Source organism: Asterias amurensis, chromosome 2, assembly GCF_032118995.1.
Source record: "Asterias amurensis chromosome 2, ASM3211899v1".
In the NCBI taxonomy this organism is placed as follows: domain Eukaryota; kingdom Metazoa; phylum Echinodermata; class Asteroidea; order Forcipulatida; family Asteriidae; genus Asterias; species Asterias amurensis.
In genome coordinates, this window is record NC_092649.1 from 12,846,493 (window position 1) to 12,868,267 (window position 21,775).

Sequence of the window (21,775 nt, forward strand, 5' to 3'; positions counted from 1 at the left end):
TACACCCCAAAGCTTAGACATATACCAAATAACTGCTGTTGGTGTGTTCTTCCCAGCCATGCATACAACTCAATCCTTGAAATTGTCAACATCTGTCTCATTTTCACGTAGCGGGTCACATATATTATTTTGTGATTTCAAAGATTGAATAATCCTTTCAACTATTTATTGTTAATTTGTCTATTTGTGCTTAGTATCCAGGTTTTATTCAATTTAAAAAAAGAAGTCACTTGCAATTTTGCTGCTCTAATTTTTTCTCCTACAGAAACGTATTATTTCTGACAAGAAGTACAGCGAAAAGAGACTGGTAAGTTGATAATTTACTCATGTGACTTTATTTGATTTCATTTATTCTGGTTGTAAAGCTAAGAACTCTCAGAAAAGCAAACTTAATCACTCTAGTACTAGTATTACCCCCGGAGAGAAGAATAGAAATGACCTTTCAGTTTAAGATGTGGGGGGGGGGGGGGGGGGGAATCCAGGGAATGGGTCCAGGGAAAACCCATGCAGCCAGGAAGGGACTGCAAACCCAACCCTCATAGTGAGTTTATGAGTTTAAAGGGGCTATGTACTTTTTGTTGGACAAAAAAACACAATGTTTACAGATTTACACTTAACTTACACAGTTTGAAGATAATGATAGTAGAAAGCTTTCCTGATAATAGTACTTGCCGAGGTACTGTTTTACTCATTTCTCAAAAACCACAGCACCTCAGCAACTAATATTTTAAGGTACTCTTTCTACTATCATTGTCTCCAAAAGGTTAATGCAAATGTGTGGACATTGTGTTTTGTGTTACAAAAAGTACCCAAATCCTTTAGCGTACGTTGTTTTCAAGGAAATTAATTTGTTTCTGTCTAGGATGCTTTGTCTGCACTGGTGCTTGTAGAGAATGCTCTGAATGGGACGGGTAAGTCGCACCCTAAAGGCCTTGTCATATAGGGCCAATAGACCGATCCATTACGCCCCGCCTCCTTACCAGTTGACCAATCACAGCCGCGAAACCCGATCACCATTAGTGCAAAGATCACCAAACGGTTCAAATGGTGATCAGATTTCGCGGTTGTGATTGGTCAATGATAATTGGGCCTGGCTTAATGAATCGGTGTATTTGTCAGGCCCTTCTATGGCAAAATAGCAAAAAGAAATGTTGGTTTCTTATATAACATAATTTCTGTGTAATTTTAGTTAATTTTTTTTCCATTTCAAGGTTTTGGAGGCTTACTATGTATGGATTTGAATATACATGTCATATTTCGACCCCATTATACACTTTCATCCCGTTTTTTCTTGACTAGCTTTTCTCTAAATGTCATATTTTGAGTCGGGTGGTTTTGCCATGGAAGGCCTAAACTGCACTCAATGCATACAAAAAACTACTTTGGCTGCGTCGGAGATATTCTTCCAGTTTTTACTCCCCAAGAAAAATCTGACAAACTGTACTATTTTTAATTTTTTTATTGGAGATCACCAGGAGCCTGTGAAAAGCTCAGTTCATCAAAGGTTTAGAAAAAGATGTTGCAAGATTCTGTTTTTTTTTAAAGAAGGGAACAATTGCAATTAATTTAATTTGCATTTGTTTGATTGCATTTTATAGCTACAAAGGAGAGAAGACTGATTGCTAATCTTGCACTGCATGTCGGCACACAAATGGTGAGTGAGCAATAAATTTAGGATAATTCAAACTTGTTCCAGTCATAATAAACCCTCTTTCTTTAGAGGCCAGTCCAGACATTTTTGGGGAAATAAATAAAGAAAAACTGACTTAAAGGGGTTAACATTACAAGCTGAAGCAAGATTCGGGTCGTAACCTCAGAAATTCTCTGTTGTTGTCAGTCTTTGTAAATGAATATTTTTAAATCTTCAACTTCTGGTTCATAAAATGGAAATGAATAAATGAATATATGAAAGAATGAAGATTATTTGTTGGTTGTGTTTTTAGAAAGCCTTTAAGGAGGATGAACTGGCGTCGTACCGAACCACGATGAACAAACTCTTCCTCGTCAGTGACTTCAGGGAAAAGTGAGTTTTTGCCTCGTCATTTGTTTATCATATGTTTGTTTGTCTCGTTTGTTTGTCATCGGGCCATGTTTTTTACAGCTGTGAGCAGAAAATTCTGCTTGGTAAATTCTTAGCTAAGCAAAAAATGGGTGGGGCACCAGTTACAACAATGTAAACTCCAGTGAACTTTTGGCAGGTAACCAGTTTCTACTTTGGAATTATTTTCTGTGCTTAGCAGGGCTTTTGTGTCTATAGGCTTTATGAAATTGCCCATTCCTGTGACCAGTCTCTGTTTGTCCATCAATAGGTTAAGTTACAAAACAGACTTGAGAATGTTCCGGTTTAAATTCAAATTCCATTTGTTACTTTATTTCAAATTTGTGGTCTTTGAGTTCAATGTGAGTTTGATAGGAAAAAAGGGGTTGAGGTGCAATAGACCCTTCCCATGAAGTATGTAAATTACACATAGTGCGTACGCACTAACATTTTGGTCGGCAAAAATAAGGAAACATTGTGCTGTTTTGTGCACAGCTAATGGCTGCGTGACGCAGAAGCATTTGCACGTCTTCTTAGTGCACAACTCTATGGCGTTTGCCAACCAATAGGGTCTGTACGCATGCGTAATTGTCATTCATGTCATTAGCATATTTCATGGAAAGAGTCCACTTGCTCATCTCTCTTATTGAACTAAGTTGCTGCCAGCCAGCACCATGTTGTTTTGCGAATGCGTGTTTGTAGTGAACAATCGTGGACACAAAAACTGTGAAATAGTAAGAATTATCTGCCGCTGTTTTCACTGAATATTCGGCGACCACGTGACCGCCACTGTCATTGGTTTTGTATTTGAAAGACATCGCTTGCAGACAATTCTGATGGCCTAGTTTGTTTCATCAATATAAACGTATAAGGCATTTATTTATTTTTGTGTTGTCGTTGATGGTGTGACTCCTTGGCAACGGTAACTCTTGGGTGATGATGGAAAGTTAATTGAGGCATGTCAATTAATTTTGCATGTGCAGTCCTTGCGATGGGATGCTTTATGAATATTAGATGAGGGTGTGAAGTGATGATCAACTCAATGACCTCTCTAAACAATATCTTAATAGCATAGTTCATAAGAACTAGTCGTTATTAGACCTTTATTATACTGCCGCCATCTTGGTCATGTTCCCAGTATCCATCACCAATAATAAGTGCTAATATACACTAAAAAAGAAATGGAATCAGATTATTTTAGTCTTCCATCCTCGGTTCGGTTACAATGATTTGGATTGGAGAAACATTCGAAATGGCCACACATGGTTAAGGTCTATTAAAGATCTCATCTCCACTCTATTATAAGTTGAGTTTTGAGATTGCCATGTTTTTAGATTGTAAAGTTCTCCTCATTGACCAGTTTACTGATTTAAATGCTGGATGACGGTATGAGCATTCCAAAAAGTTTAAGTTGTGGTAAAGTAACTTGTGCAAAATACTCTTTTTATAAAGTAACTGTTATCTTCCTTTTGGGTAGGGCTGGGGGGGGCCTAAGAGGATAATGTTGCTACTGTTTTGGGGATGGTGGGATTTGCGTACACTGTACATTTGTGTAACTTTTTTACTTGGATTGGTTAATGGGAATACGTTTTCAAGCCTTTTTGACTTGTTGTGTTTCCTTCGCACTGTCTATATAAATTGTAATACTTACTGTATAACGTTCACATTGTTATTTGCAAGTAAACATATATTTAAGTATTAGTGGTTAAAAATAATTTATTTTTAATCTCTACTGAAGACAATAGTTCACTTGATTTTAAGTTTGTGTGTAAATAAATGATGAAGTTGTTTCATATAAGGTTATTTATGGATTACACCAACCCTGTAATGCATATGTGTTGAATAATTGACCTGTTGAACGAGTTGAAAGCTTGCGCATGTATATTGTAGGTCTCTTTTGATTGTGAGTGACGGCATGGTGGATAATTGCTTGTGTCAACATTTTAAAAATTTGCCATTCTGTCTGTCGAGGTGGTAGAGAAATGAACCTCTTTCAGTTTCATCAACGTTTTGACCGATATTCAGGTTGCAACTTCAATTTCTTTGGCAGCTGATGTTATCAAAGTTCATTCTGGTTTGTTGTTTCATTCGCTCTGATTATTGGTCACCATTGTTTGAGGAAAAAATACTGAAGAGGATTTTTGTTTCACCGTATGAGGAGACCAAAATAGAGAACAAAACACTGTGAAGGGAAAGGCCAAGTGCTGTTGACTGTCTTAGTAGTGTTGATAGCAAAATAAGTAGGTTTCGGATAAGACTGAAATATAAAGGACTGTAATTAAAAAAAGATTGAAATGGAGAACTCAACAGCGCCACTTTCTTCTACAACTGAAAGTTCATGTACATTGTGCTGGATTGGTGCGGTTTCTTGTATAATGATTGGAGTAGCAACAATTCTGATCTACTTTTGGATTGTAGTCTGCATTGCAGTCACGGAAAGACTTCACACTGCCTCAAACTATTTCCTTGCGAGTCTCTGCGTATCTGAGATTTGTATCGGGATTGGCTTCATCTGGCTAGGCAATGTCTTCCAGGTGTTCTTTCAAAAGCATTCACTGCTGAACCTTGCAACAATTCTGTCCTTCTGTTTTAGTACACTCTTCAATTATCTAATGACTGCAGCCTTGATAGCAGCGGATCGCTACCTGAAGGTTACCCGGCCACTACAATATCTCAGTCTCATGTCCAACAGACGATGTGTTCAGCTTATCGTCGCAGTCTGGATTATTTGGGTGATCCCAGGTCTGAGTTTGTTCATCTTTATGTTGACTTGCTTTGAAGTAGATGAATTGTACATGGAAGAACTTATCAGCAACAATCAAGTCAGCATATTCCTAACGGTGGTCTTAGATGTAACGGAGTTCCCGCTCATTATATGTATCGCTTGTTTCATAGTTGGTATTGTGCGCATCGCCAGGACTCAGAAGCGTAGAATTCAAACAGAGGTGCAGATGTTAGGGCACATCCGTCGCAGTGACGCACAACAAGAAGACGGGGTCGATCATCAGGTATCTGAACCAGTTCAACCGCAGGATAAGGGAAGCAACAAAACCACTCTGTACTTTGTTGTCCACTTTGCTGCTTATGTTACTGCATGGATTCCAGTTGTTCTCACACTAAACATTGCATTCTTGGGTTCATCTCCATTGGAACACATACTCGTTGCACTTTTAGCAAGTTTGTCTTTAGGGTTAGTTGAACTGACCATCGGGACATTGTTTGTGGTTTATGTGCAAATTGAACATCGACAAAGTTCAAGGACAACATGGCAGAAAGTGTTAGCATTCTTTCTAAAATAATATAAACAAACAGTTCGATCTTTCTTTTTCAATAAAGTGGGAGATTAGGCAGTTGATGTTTTATGATTCATTTAATTTTCTGGAAAAGCATAATGATACACTACAGAAAGGCTTTTCAAGCATGAAATAAGGTAATTTTTGGCAAACAAAATAATGTAATTGGAATACACTCACTCAGTACATGTTTGCTTTTTTGCCTCTTTGGTTCAAAAGTGATTGTTAAGATAATGCATGGTGTAGCCTTGTCCAAGGCTCTTTACGCAAACACTGGCCCACTCTGAATTCACGAACTGAAACTACAATGTATACTGCACGGTAAAACAGTACTTGATACCGTGGGGTCGAAGCATGGTTTTTCAGGGTTCTTGAACCTTGTACAAACGAAACTGCAACAGATTCGGCCTTGTTGTATGAGGTTAAAACCTTGAAAAGCAAGCTTCGGCCCCACGGTATCAAGTACTGTGTACCGTGCAGTATAGCTTTTATACAATTCGCGAATTCTGAGTGGGCCGCCGGTGCTTGGGTGAGAGAGCATTGGACAAGGCTATGCATGGTGTGGATAATACACCTTTATCATGATTCAGTCATCTTGATTGATGACAGTGAACGGTGACTGTGCAAAGTGATCCTTTCAGATTCAACCATTTTTTATTTGTAAGGATTTGTACAGGTATGAACTTTTTTATCAATATTTTGCTGTCGTTTTAATTTAAAAGCAGGTGTGTTCAAAATTTTGAGTGTATTTTCATGTGAGGTTAACTTTTAGCAGTTTATAAATTTACAACACTTTTTCGAAATAGCTGAGGTATTTATTGTTAGCTTCAAGTAAACTTGCTCAATTCTGATTGTTCTATCCATAGAAACGAGATATCAAACTCTGTTCTAACTCTGCATGATGTGGTTTTTTTTTTAAAGTTAGGGCATCCAGTTTGAATGAATGTAAATTCATTTTTACTCTTGTGCTCATGGATTACAGAAAAATACAGCCTCGTTTTGATATGGGACAGAGAAGTACAATAATTGTAATTTTTCAGTTTGCCTCTGTGTGTTTATTTGTAACAATTTGTTACATTGATTTAAACCGGATTGTATGTTTGATAAATCCAGTATTCTATGTACTACAAAAGAAGTTCTCTTTCCGGTAGAACCTAGGTCAAGATCAATTTGTTACAGGGACCGTGCTTTTGTCAAAACTGCTACTGCCCTGTGGAATAAGCTCCCTGTCTCACTTGACAAACTACCGTCACTAAGCAACTTCATGAGGGAACTAAGAATACACTTGTTCACTTGAACTTACATTTGGGTTTTATTTAACTACAATTATGTTTATTCTTCATTTTATTTTCATTTGTATTCCTTTTTGTGTAGGCACCTTGATATATTTTCTGCAGGAGTGAGCATAATATACATCCAGATTATTATATTTTAAAGACACTGGACACTTTTGGTTATTGTCAAAGACCAGTCTTCTCACTTGGTGTATCTCAACGTATGTATAAAATAACAAGCCTGTACATTTGAGCTCAATTGGTTGTCGAAGTTGCGCGATAATAATGAATGAAAAAAACGCCCTTGTCACATGAAGTTGTGTGCTTTCAGATGCTTGATTTCGAGACCTCAAAATCTAATTCTGAGGTCTCAAAATTGAATTTGCAGAAAATTACTTCGTTGTCGAAAACTGCATTACTTCAGAGGGAGCCATTTCTCACAATGTTTTATACTATCAACAGCTCCCCATTACTTGTTACCAAGTAGTAAGGTTTTATGCTGATAATTTATTTGAGTAATTACCAATAGTGTCCAGTGCCTCTGTAGTTATGCCTAGCAAATGACAAAGCTAAAGGGGCTCAATGCCTTCGGATTGACCGCTTTGAGTTATAAAAGCATTTGTCATGAAATTAATTTTGTTAGAAAGGTGTTTTTTAATTAGAGTATAATTATTCACACAAAATCATCTCTGGAATCTGTGAGGTTTTCCTTTAACTTTAAGAACTTACAACGGTCCCCCAGTTAATGCAGTCAAATCTTTGGTTTTACAAAATGGCGGACTGTGTAAGTTTACAAAGTAAAAGGAAAAAACACAGTATTTATGTACATTTGTGTGGATCATTATGCTCTACCTTTAAAGCACCTTTCCACCGATATTCAATTCATAACAAACAATTTTCAAGGCCCCAATCTGCCCAATCTGATTGCAATTCGGTGATCCCCAGACCCTTTCGTTCGCTCTGGAGATCACCTCGGGAGTTGTAGTTTTAACCATAGCACTCAAAGCAGTCATAATTACAAGTATACTACGCTTCTATTTTGGGAGTCATACATTGTAATTCACTCATGCAAATTAGAATAATAGCAAGTATGTAAAGAGCACAAGGAGTATTTCCTCCCAATATTGGGCAACCAAAGTTGTGATGATGTGTAATGGTACACCTACATGTATATGTATGGAGCTTTCAAGATGCAATGTAAAATCCTATACTCTAATTGTATAATGTAGAATAAGAGTAAAATGCTGTTGAAGCAACAGCTTTTGGTACCCCAAAAGTTGCAGTTTTGTATGTTATTTATTGTTAGGTCTCTTGCCTCTGAAAATTTACAATGCCATCTCCAATGTTCTATTTAATTAAGCCCCGCCCACCAAATCCACCTTTTAAGGGTTACTTAAGACTAGCAAGGGGAAATTGGTGGATCATTGCAGGACCTCTCATCTGCTGTTTTGGGATTCAAATTGTACATTGAATATCAGTTTAAAACCATCAAAAACTTCTCAAAACATCTCCTGAAGATGAGCAGAGTATACTGTTTGAGACCTCAAGACCAAAACGGCTCTAATCAGAGCCAACACTCCCTCAAAATGTAATTATTACATGTTTATTTGTTGTTTAGGCTTAGAGAGGCATGTGATTGTAGTTTCCTGTACTGGCATCGTGTGGTCTTCCCTCTCTACTTGGCTGATAGATTTGAGAATGCTGTGGATGCACATCGCCTTCATGTAAGTACAGTTTTTGTTGCCAGGTAGTTAAGAGCACAGGAGCTTTGGCGTTTCTGATCAGAGTGGGGGTTTGTGTGTGGGCAAAAAATAACCTTAAGATATAGACAGTATAATTAACAGCAACAGCTGTCGATTTCACCAAACTCTTCCTAACTTGGGATTAATCTTAGGACTTAGGACGGGTTCAGATCCGTATCCAAACACGTAGGACGCATGGAACCCTTCCTAAGTTAGGATGGGTTACTCGTCCTAACTCGAGTTAGGATTAATCCTAGCGTTTCGTGAAATCGGCTGCAGTAGTGTTTCATTGAATCTGATTTTTTTAAAGAATTTTCCTTCATATTTGGCTTTGATATGAAGTACATACCGACCCTGAAGAAAAGTGCCTTGACTCATTGGTTGTTGTTGTTTTTTGTCCTAGTCGTCCAATTCCTTGTCTGTCTCAGGGAAATATACAAAAGCATTATGCTTAAACTTTTTCCCTGCATATTGACTATTACGTTAATTTTTGTAGTCATTATCTTCAATTTCTATACATTGCATCCGTCCTTCATTATTATATTCATCAATATTTGTTTTCTAGTGTATGCTTAAATTGTAATTGTCGACATGAAAATAAATGTTCATTGAATTGAATTGAAATTGAATCCAGTATGTAAATTATCCAGTATGACTAACTGTTGGTATGTTCTCCGTGTTCTTGCAGTACATGTTTGGTGCATTGGCAGATTGCGTTCCACCGATCGTCCAGTGTAAGCATCTGGAATCCCCTCAGAAGCTGTTGGACTCCTTCGACAAAGAAATCAATGCTCAGTTTAAAGAGGTGGGTCCAAAGGAGGAGTAGACATCTCTCAATCCTATGGGAGGTATCGTGGCTGAGCGGTTCAGGGTGGAGGACTCAAGCTCTGTATTTTACAGAATGTGGGTTTGAGTCCTGGGGTCAATGTCACAAAGAGTTAGGACTAGTCCTAACTTAGGACTAGTCCTGGGAGATATTAAAAACATAAGGGTAGTTCTAAGTTAGGACGAGTAGCTCATCCTAAGTAGAGATAAGACTAGTCTTGACTCTTTGTGAAATCCACCCCTGGCCTGGTCAGTTGCAACACTTGTGTCCTTGACCAAGGCACTTCAAAGTAATTGCTTCTCTCCATCAAGGAGTACAAATTGGCACCAGCGAGAGCTGGGGAGTAACCTGGGATGTACTCGCATCTTGTCCAGGGGGACAGAAATATTCTCAGTTGTTGAAAGTCAAGGAAATTGATATAAACACCGGCCTTATGAGCCATTCAGACTTTGCTTTACTTTACCTAACCTCCCAAATTATAGAGATAAATAAAAAGTGGAAGTTCAAAGTCAGGGTCATAGATTGGTAGATAGATGTACTCCAACCGTTAATGACCACAACAACTTACTTGGTAATTTGTAAATTTATCCTTGGTAATTAAATAATTATGGGTGCGTTCAATTAGCTTCCCTTGGTTGACCCCGGTGCGTTTGAATTGCTTTGGCGTCATTCCAGGAGCTCACCCGGGTCAGCCCTCGGTGCCCTGCTTGTGGAACGGGTCACTTGGGGCTGGCCTTAGGGGCATGACGTCACCACCAGAGGGCAAGTGTGATCGTTCGATAAGCTCTTGTCAGGGGCTCACCCGAGTGAGCACTGCGGGGTTAACACGGGGAAGCTAACTGAATGCACCCAATATTAGCTGCCAAATCAGACACATTCCAGGGGCTCACTCGGGTCAGCCCCCAGTGCCCTGCTTATGGAACGGGTCACTTGGGGGCTGGCCTGACGTGCATTAAGCCACCCTGAGAGGCAAGTGTGATCGTTCGATTAGCTCTTGTCAGGGGCTCACCCAAGTGAGCACTGCGGGGTCAACACGGGGAAGCTAATCAAACGCTCCTATTATTTCCTTATTTCAGCATCTTCTTGATCCTTTGTGCCGTGCCATTGAGACAGATCTCCGCCTTTCAATACACAACCATCTCCAGCTGGATAGTCGTAATCCCTTCAAGGTCCCCCTTCAAGACAATTCACACTTCATCAAGATGAGACCCATACGCTTCTTCAATAATTTCTTGGATATCAAAGGTAAAAATGTCTCCCTCTTCAAACTTTATTATCCAATTCTTTGAAACTGAATGGCTATTTTAAAATTATTTTTCCAGGAAGTTACACCACTCCATTTGGTTTGAAAACTGCAATCAATATGACATATACTGTTATCGCAAATTCAAAAAATGAATAAATAAATAAAACGTACATTGATACAAAAAATAAATAGCTGTTTACAAAAAACTTAAAAGGTCCCTCTAAAGGAGGGTGTCATGGCCGAGTGGTTTAGAGCATCAAATTCAAGTTCTGGGGGTTAAGTCATCGGAGTGAAGGTTCGAATCCCGTCATGACACTTGTGTGCTTGAGAAAGATGCTTTACTAGTATTGCTTCTCTTCACCCAGGGGTATAAATGGGTACCTGCTAGGGTAGCGGTTGAGCCCACAACCCACCTTACTCCTTATCCCCTAACCCCCATCTCTTAATTAACAACCAGTAATAAATCTACCAATGAATAATGAGACCTGGCTCTTCTGATTGTTTGCAGCTTCTGTGACCCACTACCTGGATAAGACTTTCTACAACTTGACGACAGTTGCCCTTCATGATTGGAAGACCTATGCCGAGATGCGGAATCTGGCATCACAGAAGTACGCCCTGACCATGACTGAGGCTCACCTCCCTACACAGACTCTAGAACAGGTCAGTATTTACTTTACCCATAGAGCAAGGAACAGAAGGCCGGTTTATAGTCGGTCACACGATTGTTTGTATTTTTATTGTAATATTATTCATACATGGATGTCAAATTTCATATTCCTCAATTTCAGGGGTCTGGTTTTACACATCTTTTGATGACAGTTTTTATATTTTTGTTTTAACCTTGACAGCCCCTGTACAACTTGTAACTATTGTGTATGTCTCAAGATTTAAAATAAATCAATAAATGAACAAATAATAAGTTATACTTGTTCTCTTCTCATTACAGGGATTGGACGTGTTGGAGATAATGCGCAATATTCATATATTTGTGTCCAAGTATCTGTACAATGTCAACAATCAGGTAAAAATGCTCACCATTATTATAACTTAATATTGATTTGAGGGAGGGGGAACACGATGACACCCTATGCCACAGATTGGAAATGTTTTTTTTTTTTTTTTTTGTGGCATTCTTTTACATGTTTGCATTTTTTATTGCCTTTTCTGTGGTATGATATTGTTGATTGTCTTGTATTGGTGTATCTCAATGTTTGTTTTTGTCTTTCTTATTGTACAATGTAATTTGCTTATCTCTTTTTAGCTTAATGTTTATAATATGTAAAAATACTGTACAGCCTTTTAAGATTTGTGTTTTTATGTACATGTAAGACGCTATTGCAAAAATAAATTATTATTTTTATTTATTATGTTTCTTTTCCTTCAGCCATGTTTTAAATCAATGTAAGTCTCGCATTCTGCTGTGTGTTTGCAATAGCGCTCACCCAAAGTATGGCAGCACGCAATAATGGCTTATTATCTTCTGCGTATTATTATGAATGTCCGCTATCTTAAATAAAAACACGCTGCCTTGGATCGGACGAGTTGGTCTATAAAAAAGCGTCTGTAACCGTTTGTTATAAAATGCATATGGTTGGAAAGATAATTTAAAAGTAGAATACAATGATTTACACAAGTTTGCCTCAAAATTGCGTGGTTTTTCCTTTTACTGTGCGAACTAACACGGTCGGCAATTTATGGGAGTCAAAATTGTTGACTCCCATAAATGGCCGACCGTGTTAGTCGACGAGGTAAAAGGCAAACCATGCAATTTCGAGGCATGTTTGTGTGGATCATTGTATTCTACTTTTACAGCATCTTTCTGCCCATATGCATATTATAACAAACGCTTTTCAAAGACCAACTTGACCGATCCAAGGCAATCTTTCTGCCCATATGCATATTATAACAAACGCTTTTCAAAGAACAACTCGACCGATCCAAGGCAACGTGTTCGTTTAAGCCTTTTCAACACCTGGATGCACTCTTATGACTTACTCACTCGGTCTTGTGACGCTACTGACAGATCTTTGTGGAACGTTCCAGCAACAACAAGCATCTTAACACCATCAACATCCGACATGTTGCTAACTCTATCCGTACCCACGGCACAGGCATCATGAATACCACAGTCAACTTCACGTATCAGTTCCTACGCAAGAAGTTCTTCATCTTCTCTCAGTTTATGTACGATGAACACATCAAGTCTAGGCTAATCAAGGTAAGTGTGTGGGTTTTGAGGGATTGCATGGTGAGGTATCAATGTGTATCAGTTTGCGGTACCACCGGGGCCCAATTTCATAGCGCTGCTTAATGGTAAGCAAATTTGCGTACTTACTGTATCAGAAAAATTTGCTTAAGCCTTAGCGTATTTCACAGGTTAGCAGAAAAATTGGGCGGCCATATTGCGTGTTTACAGTGGATTTGCATTGTGACGTCATTTATTTTCGTGCAGTAAGCACCGGAAGGTTAGCATGCCTTTTCGATTGCTTACGGTTAGCAGCGCTATGAAATGGAAATCGCACAGTAAGCACAAAATCGGCCGCTAAGCAGCGCTATGAAATTGGGCCCAGGCATGGACCTCCATGCACCACATCCCTTTGAGGTAATTGCAGCACACAAAGCAAAATGTATAATACATTGTACGTTTTGATTTAGTTTTTAAAAATAAGGTCAATCATTCTCCTAAAGGTAGCGTCGTCGGGCGGGGCGGGATAAACGTTATAACATCATTTTTAAGAACCATTTTTTCACAACCATTTGTTGCTTTCACGGTCATATATGGGCACCATTTTGATTACGTTATGCCGCCCTCCTAAAAACACTTCTGTGGAGAACACTGACCAGGTGTCTTTTTTCTTTGCTGTGTAGATTTGTTCTATGAGAACTTGTCAGCATAAAGCTTTGTTCATACTAATTCCTGCAAATGCGAACAAATTTAAAGATGGACTATAACAGATTATTGATATAGCCAATATTACTATTTTTGTACAAGAAATGTAAAATAAGGACTGATATTTTAGTAGTATTCAATAAAACCTTTACCTTCAGTGTGTGAAGTCATACCACGTACCGAAGCTCTGTACACAGTGTGTCAGGTCGATCGTGTGCGTGCATTTTACATGTACATTGAATGTGGAATAACATCGGACACTATAGGCTGCATTTTTTTGACACAAAAAAAAAACAGCGAAATTGTCCGATGGCAGCGGGTCATGGGAAAACCACAGTATAGATGAGGAAAAGGCATTTCAGGGAGGCACTTCAGAGGAAAGTGAGGGCTCTAGCGATAAGGGGAGCTCACCAGACGAGAGAGAAGCCGAAGACGTGTTATGAGTACATGTAGTTAACCAGCCCGGGGACGATGATCGTCAGGCCGAAGACGATGAGCCAAACCCTGATGATCGACGGCTAAAGACAGACTGGTAAGGCCACAAAACGTTTCATGAATTATACTGAATGATGCTTCGTTTGATCAGTTTATTTCTGCTCCCAAAAATAGTTGAAGGCTATCCTTGACTAAATTAAAACATGAACGAACATGATGGACAAGGTTTATTGTTTACCTCCATTCACGTTATAATACATGTATGTGAACAACACATGCACTGACTTAGGCCGTAGAAATGTGAGGGGAGGGGTAATTTTTGTCTTGCGTTTTATACTTTGTTGGCAAAATTCATACATTATCAATTTAAACTGATATTGTAGATAACCTATGTTGTTGTTTTTCTCCACCAAGTAACTGCGTGGTGGTTGACACATGTGCATCTACACAAATATCTCATGTACATGTATGTAACTGCTACTTTGGATTATGATTGCCTTCTGGCATGGGTATAGTTTTAAAGCAATTCAGGTACACACATGCAATATTAACACTTCACCATGCAAACCACAAATCTGTTGTTAATAAATTTGTATGAATTCTTTTGTTAATAATTTTGTATGAATTCTTTTGTTTTGTTTTACAGAAAACACTGCAATGATGATTATCAGCAAGTGGTGAGCTTAGGACTACTATCTTGTCCGTTCAACCGCTGCCACTGACATCATGTTTGATGGCAGCAACACGAAGGACGTTTCCAAACCCTCCTGTACAGTACAGTGGAAGGATTTTCGTATCCACCAACGGATTAGGCAGCTTTGCTTTGGTTTATTTGTCTTCAGTCGTAACAATTTTCCAAGTTATAATGATCCGGAGGGAGTGAGAAATAATTTGATAAGCCATAATAATTTACGTATAAATGTACATGTATATTATTTCATTTTGTTTCTTTCAGATGGGTGGGTGGTTCAAATTGATTAATTTAATTTGAACCACCCACCCCTCTGAAAGACACAAAATGTAAATTACTATGGCTTATAAAATTAGGTGTGTGGTTCAAATTGATTAATTTAGCACTTATGTGCAATAAACTTGTCCCCTGTTGTCAACAATACACTATGATTAACATGGTAACAACATTCAACTGGGTTAGCAGAAATATAAAAAACAAAACAAAAAACAGAAGCCATGTACACCTCCATAATAACGACAACACTAAAACTGTATGTATTTGCAATCGACAATAGTTTATTTTTGAGTTTAAAATATCAAAATTGAAAAAAGGTTGCCTAGTGATAGCGAAATCATCTGCACATTCCGTCATCAAAAAAAGTTAACTATACAACCCTGTCAACGCCCCTCCCCCCAAAAAAAAGAAAACCTAAGCCATGTTATGTACCTAGTTAGCTGTGGTTCTCTTTGTAAATTAAGTTGTACATTAAAAGAATATAATAAAATCATTGTGTACAGACCATGTCATTCTGTTTTTAAACAAAGTTGATTGTACTACCCTGGTTACCCCCCCCCCCCAAAAAAAAAAATATATATATATAAAAAATAAAATAAAAACCCACATCAATGTGTACAAGCTAGGGCCCAATTTCATGGATCTGCTTACTGTAAACAAAGAATCGACACTTGCGGAAGCAGGAAATTCTGTGCTTACGTCAAGCGTGTTTCACAGGTTACCTGCAAATTTTGGCTTTTGCGGGTCATGGGTGCATACTTGGTTTATACCAGGCATTCTACGCTTACAAAGTAAGCGCAGAAATTTAGCCTTGGCTGTAAGCAGAGAACCGTGACCATAGCGCACATTTTGGTGGTGAACAGATCCATGAAATTGGGCAAAGTTGAAACAAAGTTGATTCTACTACCATGGACCCCCCCCCCCCCCCCTACCAAAAAAAAGCTAGGGCCCAGTTTCATGGATCTGTATACTGTAAACAAAGAATCGGCACTTGCGGAAGCAGGGAATTCTGTGCTTACATCAAGCGCATTTCACAGGTTACCAGCGAATTTTGGCTTTTGCCGGTCATGGGTGCATAGTTGGTTTAGAATACCAGGCATTCTACGCTTACAAAGTAAGCTCAGAAATTTAGCGTTTGGACGTAAGCAGAGAACGGTAATCATAAGCGCAGAATTTGGTGATGAACAGATCCATGAAACTGGACACAGGTCATTCTTTCTTCAAACAAAGTTGAACCCACTACCTTTGAACCCCCACCCCCCCCCCCCAAAAAAAGCTGTTGCATCCTTTTCCGGCTGGTGAAGGTTGATGTCAATGACACGGGGGTTACACATCAGCTGCGGATGGAGTTGTTTTCATGTCTTGTCACCCTGCTGACAATGAACAAGTGCATTGTGCATGCATTCTATGCGTATCTGTTTAATGAAAAATAAAAAACAAAACCAAATAATCGTTATGTGGGATTTCTTGAAAATTTACAAGGCAGAAATACAATCTCGGAAGGTTTGACGTAACACCATGTACTGACAATCTCTCTTTGAGTTGGCGTAGTTTTGAAAAGAACCTTACAGGAGTTAACGCAAAACCAGTACAAAAGGAGTCCACATGCAACAAAACCAAGGGGGCAGGTTTTCTTTATGTCTGATAGAAAACATGACCTCCAACCACCCCCCTCCCCCAGATCTACACCTAATACAAAACTGTTCAGGTACAGATCGGGGTGGGGGGGGTTCTTGCGATTCAACACCCCATCCCCTTCCCCCCCCCCCTCCACCGTGAACAGTTTTCAAAGGGGCAGCTGAAAAACTAAAAAATGAAGAAATCATCTGATCCTCTAAAAATTTGCATGCATAGGCCTACTACTTACCTAAAGTGCTATTGAGAATCTTAGGTCTCCATTTCTAGTTCTGGCTAGCATGTCTTCGTCCTGCATTCTCATTGTAGTGTAGAGCTGCGAGTTATTTCTGTACAAAAAAATATAAAAACAAAAAATAAATAAATAAATAAAAAAACTAGTGCTGAAAAAGAACTGGCCTTATTTTACAAATGCAAATATAGTAAACACTCCATAATTAACCGTGCCAAGCCAATAAACACAGCTATAGGAAAACTTCAGACTAAACTTCTCTGGAATTGGTAATTCCTGAATTAGGAGTGAAAAATTCTGAATGACCATGGATGGGCAATTATATGGATGGGAGTTTGAACATATTTTTGAGCTGTGCCTTAAAAAAAAAAAGCGAACAATTCTTAGGCAGCTTTGGCAAAAACAATGTCCAGCAATCCAGTATAGACCAATATAAATACATGTCAGCGAGGCCAATAAACTGTTAACTGTAACAATCAACTTTTTAAATGGATTAATATAGTGTTCACACATGGTTGAGCATGAACATGCCAGAAAGTGTAAACCAGGGCATAAACATGCCTAAAGCACTTGGGTGGCTACATGGATTCATCACTCAACAGAGTCAATACACTATGTAGCTATTTTACGGTAGTCGGGTCAGATTCAGAGCATGCACATCGTGTCATTTGACAACAAGATGATTGTTCCTTGCATGAAAAGGGTAGAGATTGTTTACTATTTTTCTTATTACAATTACATGTACATGTATTGGGCCTGAATTAATAATGGAGATAGTTTCTCAGTAGTAGATTTTTAAAAATTATTAACAAGTACTTACCAGGCTTTTCTCCCTCTCTTTTCTGTAATGCCACTTGATTCTTTTGCTGTTCCACGGCCACTTGCGACCAGGGCCACGGCAGAGGGACCCCGCCGACGTCATAGCATGCACAAGCAGCACTGGCTGGGGCCTGGTGGTAGAAGATCCCCCTGAATTCTCTCGATGCTTAGAGGTTTAAATTTCGGAATCGATCCAGGCTTCTTACACAAACTTTGAAACTTCTAGTGCATCCACAAACAACCAAATAGTCGGCAGTATTTATAGCTGATAATTAGAAACAAAAAGCTTCGTAGCACACACGCACGCCTATAGTGTGGATGAAAACGCATACACAACACACGGAGTAACATGGCGTAATCTTTGTTTACTCTCGTTGCTTCATGGTTATGACATCACCATTTTTTGACCGCGTTCATGACGTCCGCTGGTTTACAAATCCGCTTGGATTTCAGTGTTGGTTTAATAGCCGGGAACCAGTACAGGGCGGGAAATTTCAAAATCGAAGAATCGAGGTCAAATTTTTTCGGTCAAATTGTAGCAAAATTATTTGGAGAAAAACATGACCACAACAATGAATTGATAGCTGAACACAACATAAACAAGTTCTGATAGTGATTTTAATGTAGGAGTACCGTTATAGTCCATCTTTAATTACAAGTTTTGACTCAAATTAAGCGTTTGGGAAGCAAGACAGTTCTTTTCAGAACTCAACCAACTGAGCTATCTAGTCCTAATATTGGCAGTCTTCCTATTTGTTCAATATATCTTTGTTCGGGGTACCATTCAGAAGCAATACAACCAACTGCCATATAGCCAAGGATCACACCAAAGTTTATGATATTAAAAAAAATAGAGAGACCGCCAAATTAGGGCTACACAGCTCTGTTGGTAGAGTACTGGCACATTAAATTTCAAAATCAATTTGCTTCTTTTTAGACCCCCAAAAACCTAGTCAGTTTCTCTTGTGGTTTACTGCTTAAAACTAATATAGTAACATAATTTCCAGCACACAGTTTAAATTAACCACTTAAGGAAGATGCACTAAAAAAGCAACTGTAATTGACCGATAATCTAAAAGAAATAACAAAGATGACAACCTTAATGGAATAGATGAGACTGCAATGACAGCCTTATTAGAAAACCGATGCGATATTAAAAGAAAACTAAAAGACGAAGCTACAAAAATTTTTAAATTAACAAAAGTCCCTTAATACAGTATAATTGGAAAAATAAAGCAGAATGGTTGTACAGAGTTCTTAACATTTTGAAGGTCATACCAGTATTGATCGCCATTTATTGCATTTGTATTGTATTTCTCTACCACATATTCTGGATTTCTTCTTTGCGTAGTTCTTCTTAGTTTCTTCTTACTGTGGTTATTGTACGTATATTATGTTATTGTTTGTATTTATTGCCATAAGCATTTTGATGGATTTGTGTGTGATTCGTCAGCGATATTGGTCTGAGTTTAAATGCAAAAATGCTGGCCTGGTCTTAGGGACAGGGTGTTACTATTGCTCTTTTCCAATGACCTGGTACGATTCCGTCATAAAATGACTGTTTAGCTCAAATACCATACGTGACACACCAACCAGGGGTTTAATTTTATGATATACTAAAAAAAGAAAGTAATCCCCCCCCCCCTTGTTAAAAATGTAACTTGAGACTACCGTGGCTTAAAGGGCTCGTGCCAGTTCCAAGAATAATGGTTCATTTCTCCTCGCTTGGTTTATCATGGCCTTGAGGAAGACACTCAGAAATAATTACTATTTATGACTGGATGAAAAGGGTTTTATGGTCTGGCTGTTTCTAATTTGCATTAGCTAAAAGCTTTGTTTCTTTTCCATTAAGTTTTGATGAAAAATATATGTCCTGCTTGTGCACTTCAGCTCATGTTTGCACAATGATACATAGGTGATGGAGGTGGGAATTGTTTTTCCCTTCTTCTCTCAAATTTTACTCAAGTACCAGTTTTTCCTTCTTAAGGGCAGTGGACACTATTGGTAATTACTCAAAATAATTATTTGTATAAAACCTTACTTTGTAGCAAGTAATGGGGAGCTGTTGATAGTATAAACCATTGTGAGAAACGGCGTCCTCTGAAGTAACGTAGTTTTCGAGAAAGAAGTAATTTTCCAGTAATTTGATTTTGAGACCTTGGAATTAGATTTTGAGGTCTCGAAATCAAGCATCTGAGCATACAACTTCGTGTGACAAGTGTTGTTTTTTCTTTCGTTATTATCTCTCCAAGACGTGCATTTGCACAGTTCAGGATAAATAAAGAATAAAAAAGCTTTGGAATGCCTTCAGGTGTGATAAAGCGCTATATGTAAGAGCAGCGTAATTAATATCACTAAAAAGAAAATATAGAGCTTCATTAGTGTGCTTTGAGAAGCCCTCGGGTTCGTTCAGTGCTATGTAAGAATGACCTAATTATTATCCTAATTATTATTGTTAAAAAGTAAATATAGATCTTAATAAAATTTTCTTCTGTTTTTAAGGATTTGCGTTTCTTCAAGGAGAACAAAGTTGAGATCCACCAGATGTACCCGTTTGAGCGAGCGGATAAATTCAATAAGGGGATCCGTAAGCTTGGTCTGACACCAGACGGTGATAGCTACCTCGATCAGTTCCGTAACCTCATCTGTCAAATAGGTTAGAAAGTCCATTCATAAATACTTTTTAAAGATACTTTATCCATGCTGATTGGTCGAGAGGGCATCATGTGGGGGTGTTTAAAGGCAGTGGACACTATTGGTAGTTCCTCAAAATAATTGTTAGCATAAAACCTTTCTTGGTAACAAGTAATAGGGAAAGGTTGATAGTATAAAACATTGTGAGAAACGTCTCCCTTTGAAGTGATGTAATTTTCGAGCAAGAAGTAACTTTCCACGAATTTGATTTTGAGACCTCAGATTTAGAATTTTAGAGGTCTCGAAATCAAGCATCTGAAAATATGAGCACACAACTTCGTGTGACAACTGGACAAGTGTGTTTTTTTCTTCATTATTATCTCACAACTTCGACAACCAATTGAGCTCATTTTTTCACAGGTTTGTTATTTTATGCATATGTTGAGATACACCAAGTGCGAAGACTGGTCTTTGACAATTACCAATAGTGTCCAGTGTCTTTAAACGGATGATATAAAAAGTAGTTAAACATAGGCATGACGCGGGAGCTTACGCCTGGCATAATTTTTTGTGTAAAGCAATCAAGCACAACTCATTCTGTTTATTGTGTGTTTATTGTGATAGGGAATGCCATGGGTTACATCAGGATGGTCCGATCTGGTGGACTACGATGCTGCAGTAATGCAATCAGGTAAGGACTCGGTTCATTACTGACTCGGTTCATTAACAACAGTTTATTTGTCACGTCTGAGTGGCTTTGTGCACTGGACTCGATCCCTGGTCATCCTGGTACTTGTACTTGTGTCCTTGAGCAACACACTTAATGGACCCTTCCCATGAAATATGCTAATCACATTCACGCATGCGTACAGACCCTGTTGGTTGGCAAACGCCATAGAGTTGTGCACTAAGCAGATGCGCGATCGCGCCTGCGTCACGCACCCATTAGCCGTGTACAAAACAGCGCGATGTTCCCTCATTTTGCCAACCAAAACGTTAGTGCGCACGCGCTATGTGCAATTTACATATTTCATCGGAAGGGTCTATTGCTTTGCCTTTCAGTAAGCCAGAGGATCCATGTGTTCTTGCAATGCACGTAAAAGAAGCCAGTACACATTAAGAGACGCGGTTTGACCCTGTGGTTTTACCATGCTTGTGTGATTATACCTAATTATATATGGGATAAAACCAAAATTAATATTTTTTATCCCCGATGCAAATTTCCATCTATTATACACTAAACACCTTGTAAACCCTTTCACAGTGCTGTATATAAATAGATCCCATAAAGGTAGAGTCACACTGCAGCGATAACGAAAATGATAACGATCACGATGCAAAGAGAATGCATTCTATTGGTTGAATTGCTCCATGCAGAATACGCACATGCTCATTCAACCAATAGAATGCATTCTCTTTGCGTCGTGATCGTTTTCGTTATCGCTGCAGCGTGACTCAGCCTTAACTCAAACAAGTCTCTGCATACCTGTCATTATCATAAACAATGAGTGCTTTGAGATGCCAGTAGTTTGTGATCAAGGGATATATAAGAATGGAGTATTAATATTAGTTATGATTTGGTTTCAAACTTTCATTCTGTGCTACCTTCTTGTTTATCCTCATAATTCTTCCTTTTTTTAATGGTGTAGTTTATTTTTTAGTGCTTTTCATTTGAGCATTAAACTTGTTGTGGTCACTACCATTAATACATCAGAAATATGCATTTATGTTTAAAATCAGG

At 38.5% G+C, this 21,775-nt stretch overlaps 1 protein-coding gene and 1 long non-coding RNA gene across 2 annotated transcripts in view; one reads left to right on the top strand and one right to left on the bottom strand.

Moving 5' to 3' along the window:
* The window catches only part of LOC139954188 (WASH complex subunit 4-like), a 78,640-nt gene that overhangs the window by 46,450 nt on the left and 10,415 nt on the right, over window positions 1-21,775 (top strand). Inside the window, exons 17-28 of the mRNA XM_071953890.1 lie at window positions 266-307; window positions 863-911; window positions 1,599-1,654; window positions 1,944-2,023; window positions 8,224-8,329; window positions 9,036-9,152; window positions 10,250-10,418; window positions 10,928-11,082; window positions 11,369-11,443; window positions 12,446-12,640; window positions 19,903-20,056; window positions 20,659-20,725. Of these exons, the coding sequence (XP_071809991.1) occupies window positions 266-307; window positions 863-911; window positions 1,599-1,654; window positions 1,944-2,023; window positions 8,224-8,329; window positions 9,036-9,152; window positions 10,250-10,418; window positions 10,928-11,082; window positions 11,369-11,443; window positions 12,446-12,640; window positions 19,903-20,056; window positions 20,659-20,725 (1,265 nt within the window). The remainder of the gene's footprint in view (window positions 1-265; window positions 308-862; window positions 912-1,598; window positions 1,655-1,943; window positions 2,024-8,223; window positions 8,330-9,035; window positions 9,153-10,249; window positions 10,419-10,927; window positions 11,083-11,368; window positions 11,444-12,445; window positions 12,641-19,902; window positions 20,057-20,658; window positions 20,726-21,775) is intronic.
* On the bottom strand, window positions 15,726-18,123 carry LOC139954570 (uncharacterized). The gene is made up of 3 exons (XR_011788126.1): window positions 17,402-18,123; window positions 16,582-16,678; window positions 15,726-16,129 (listed from the first exon to the last, which is right to left on the bottom strand). It is a non-coding gene; the product is annotated as an uncharacterized lncRNA (long non-coding RNA).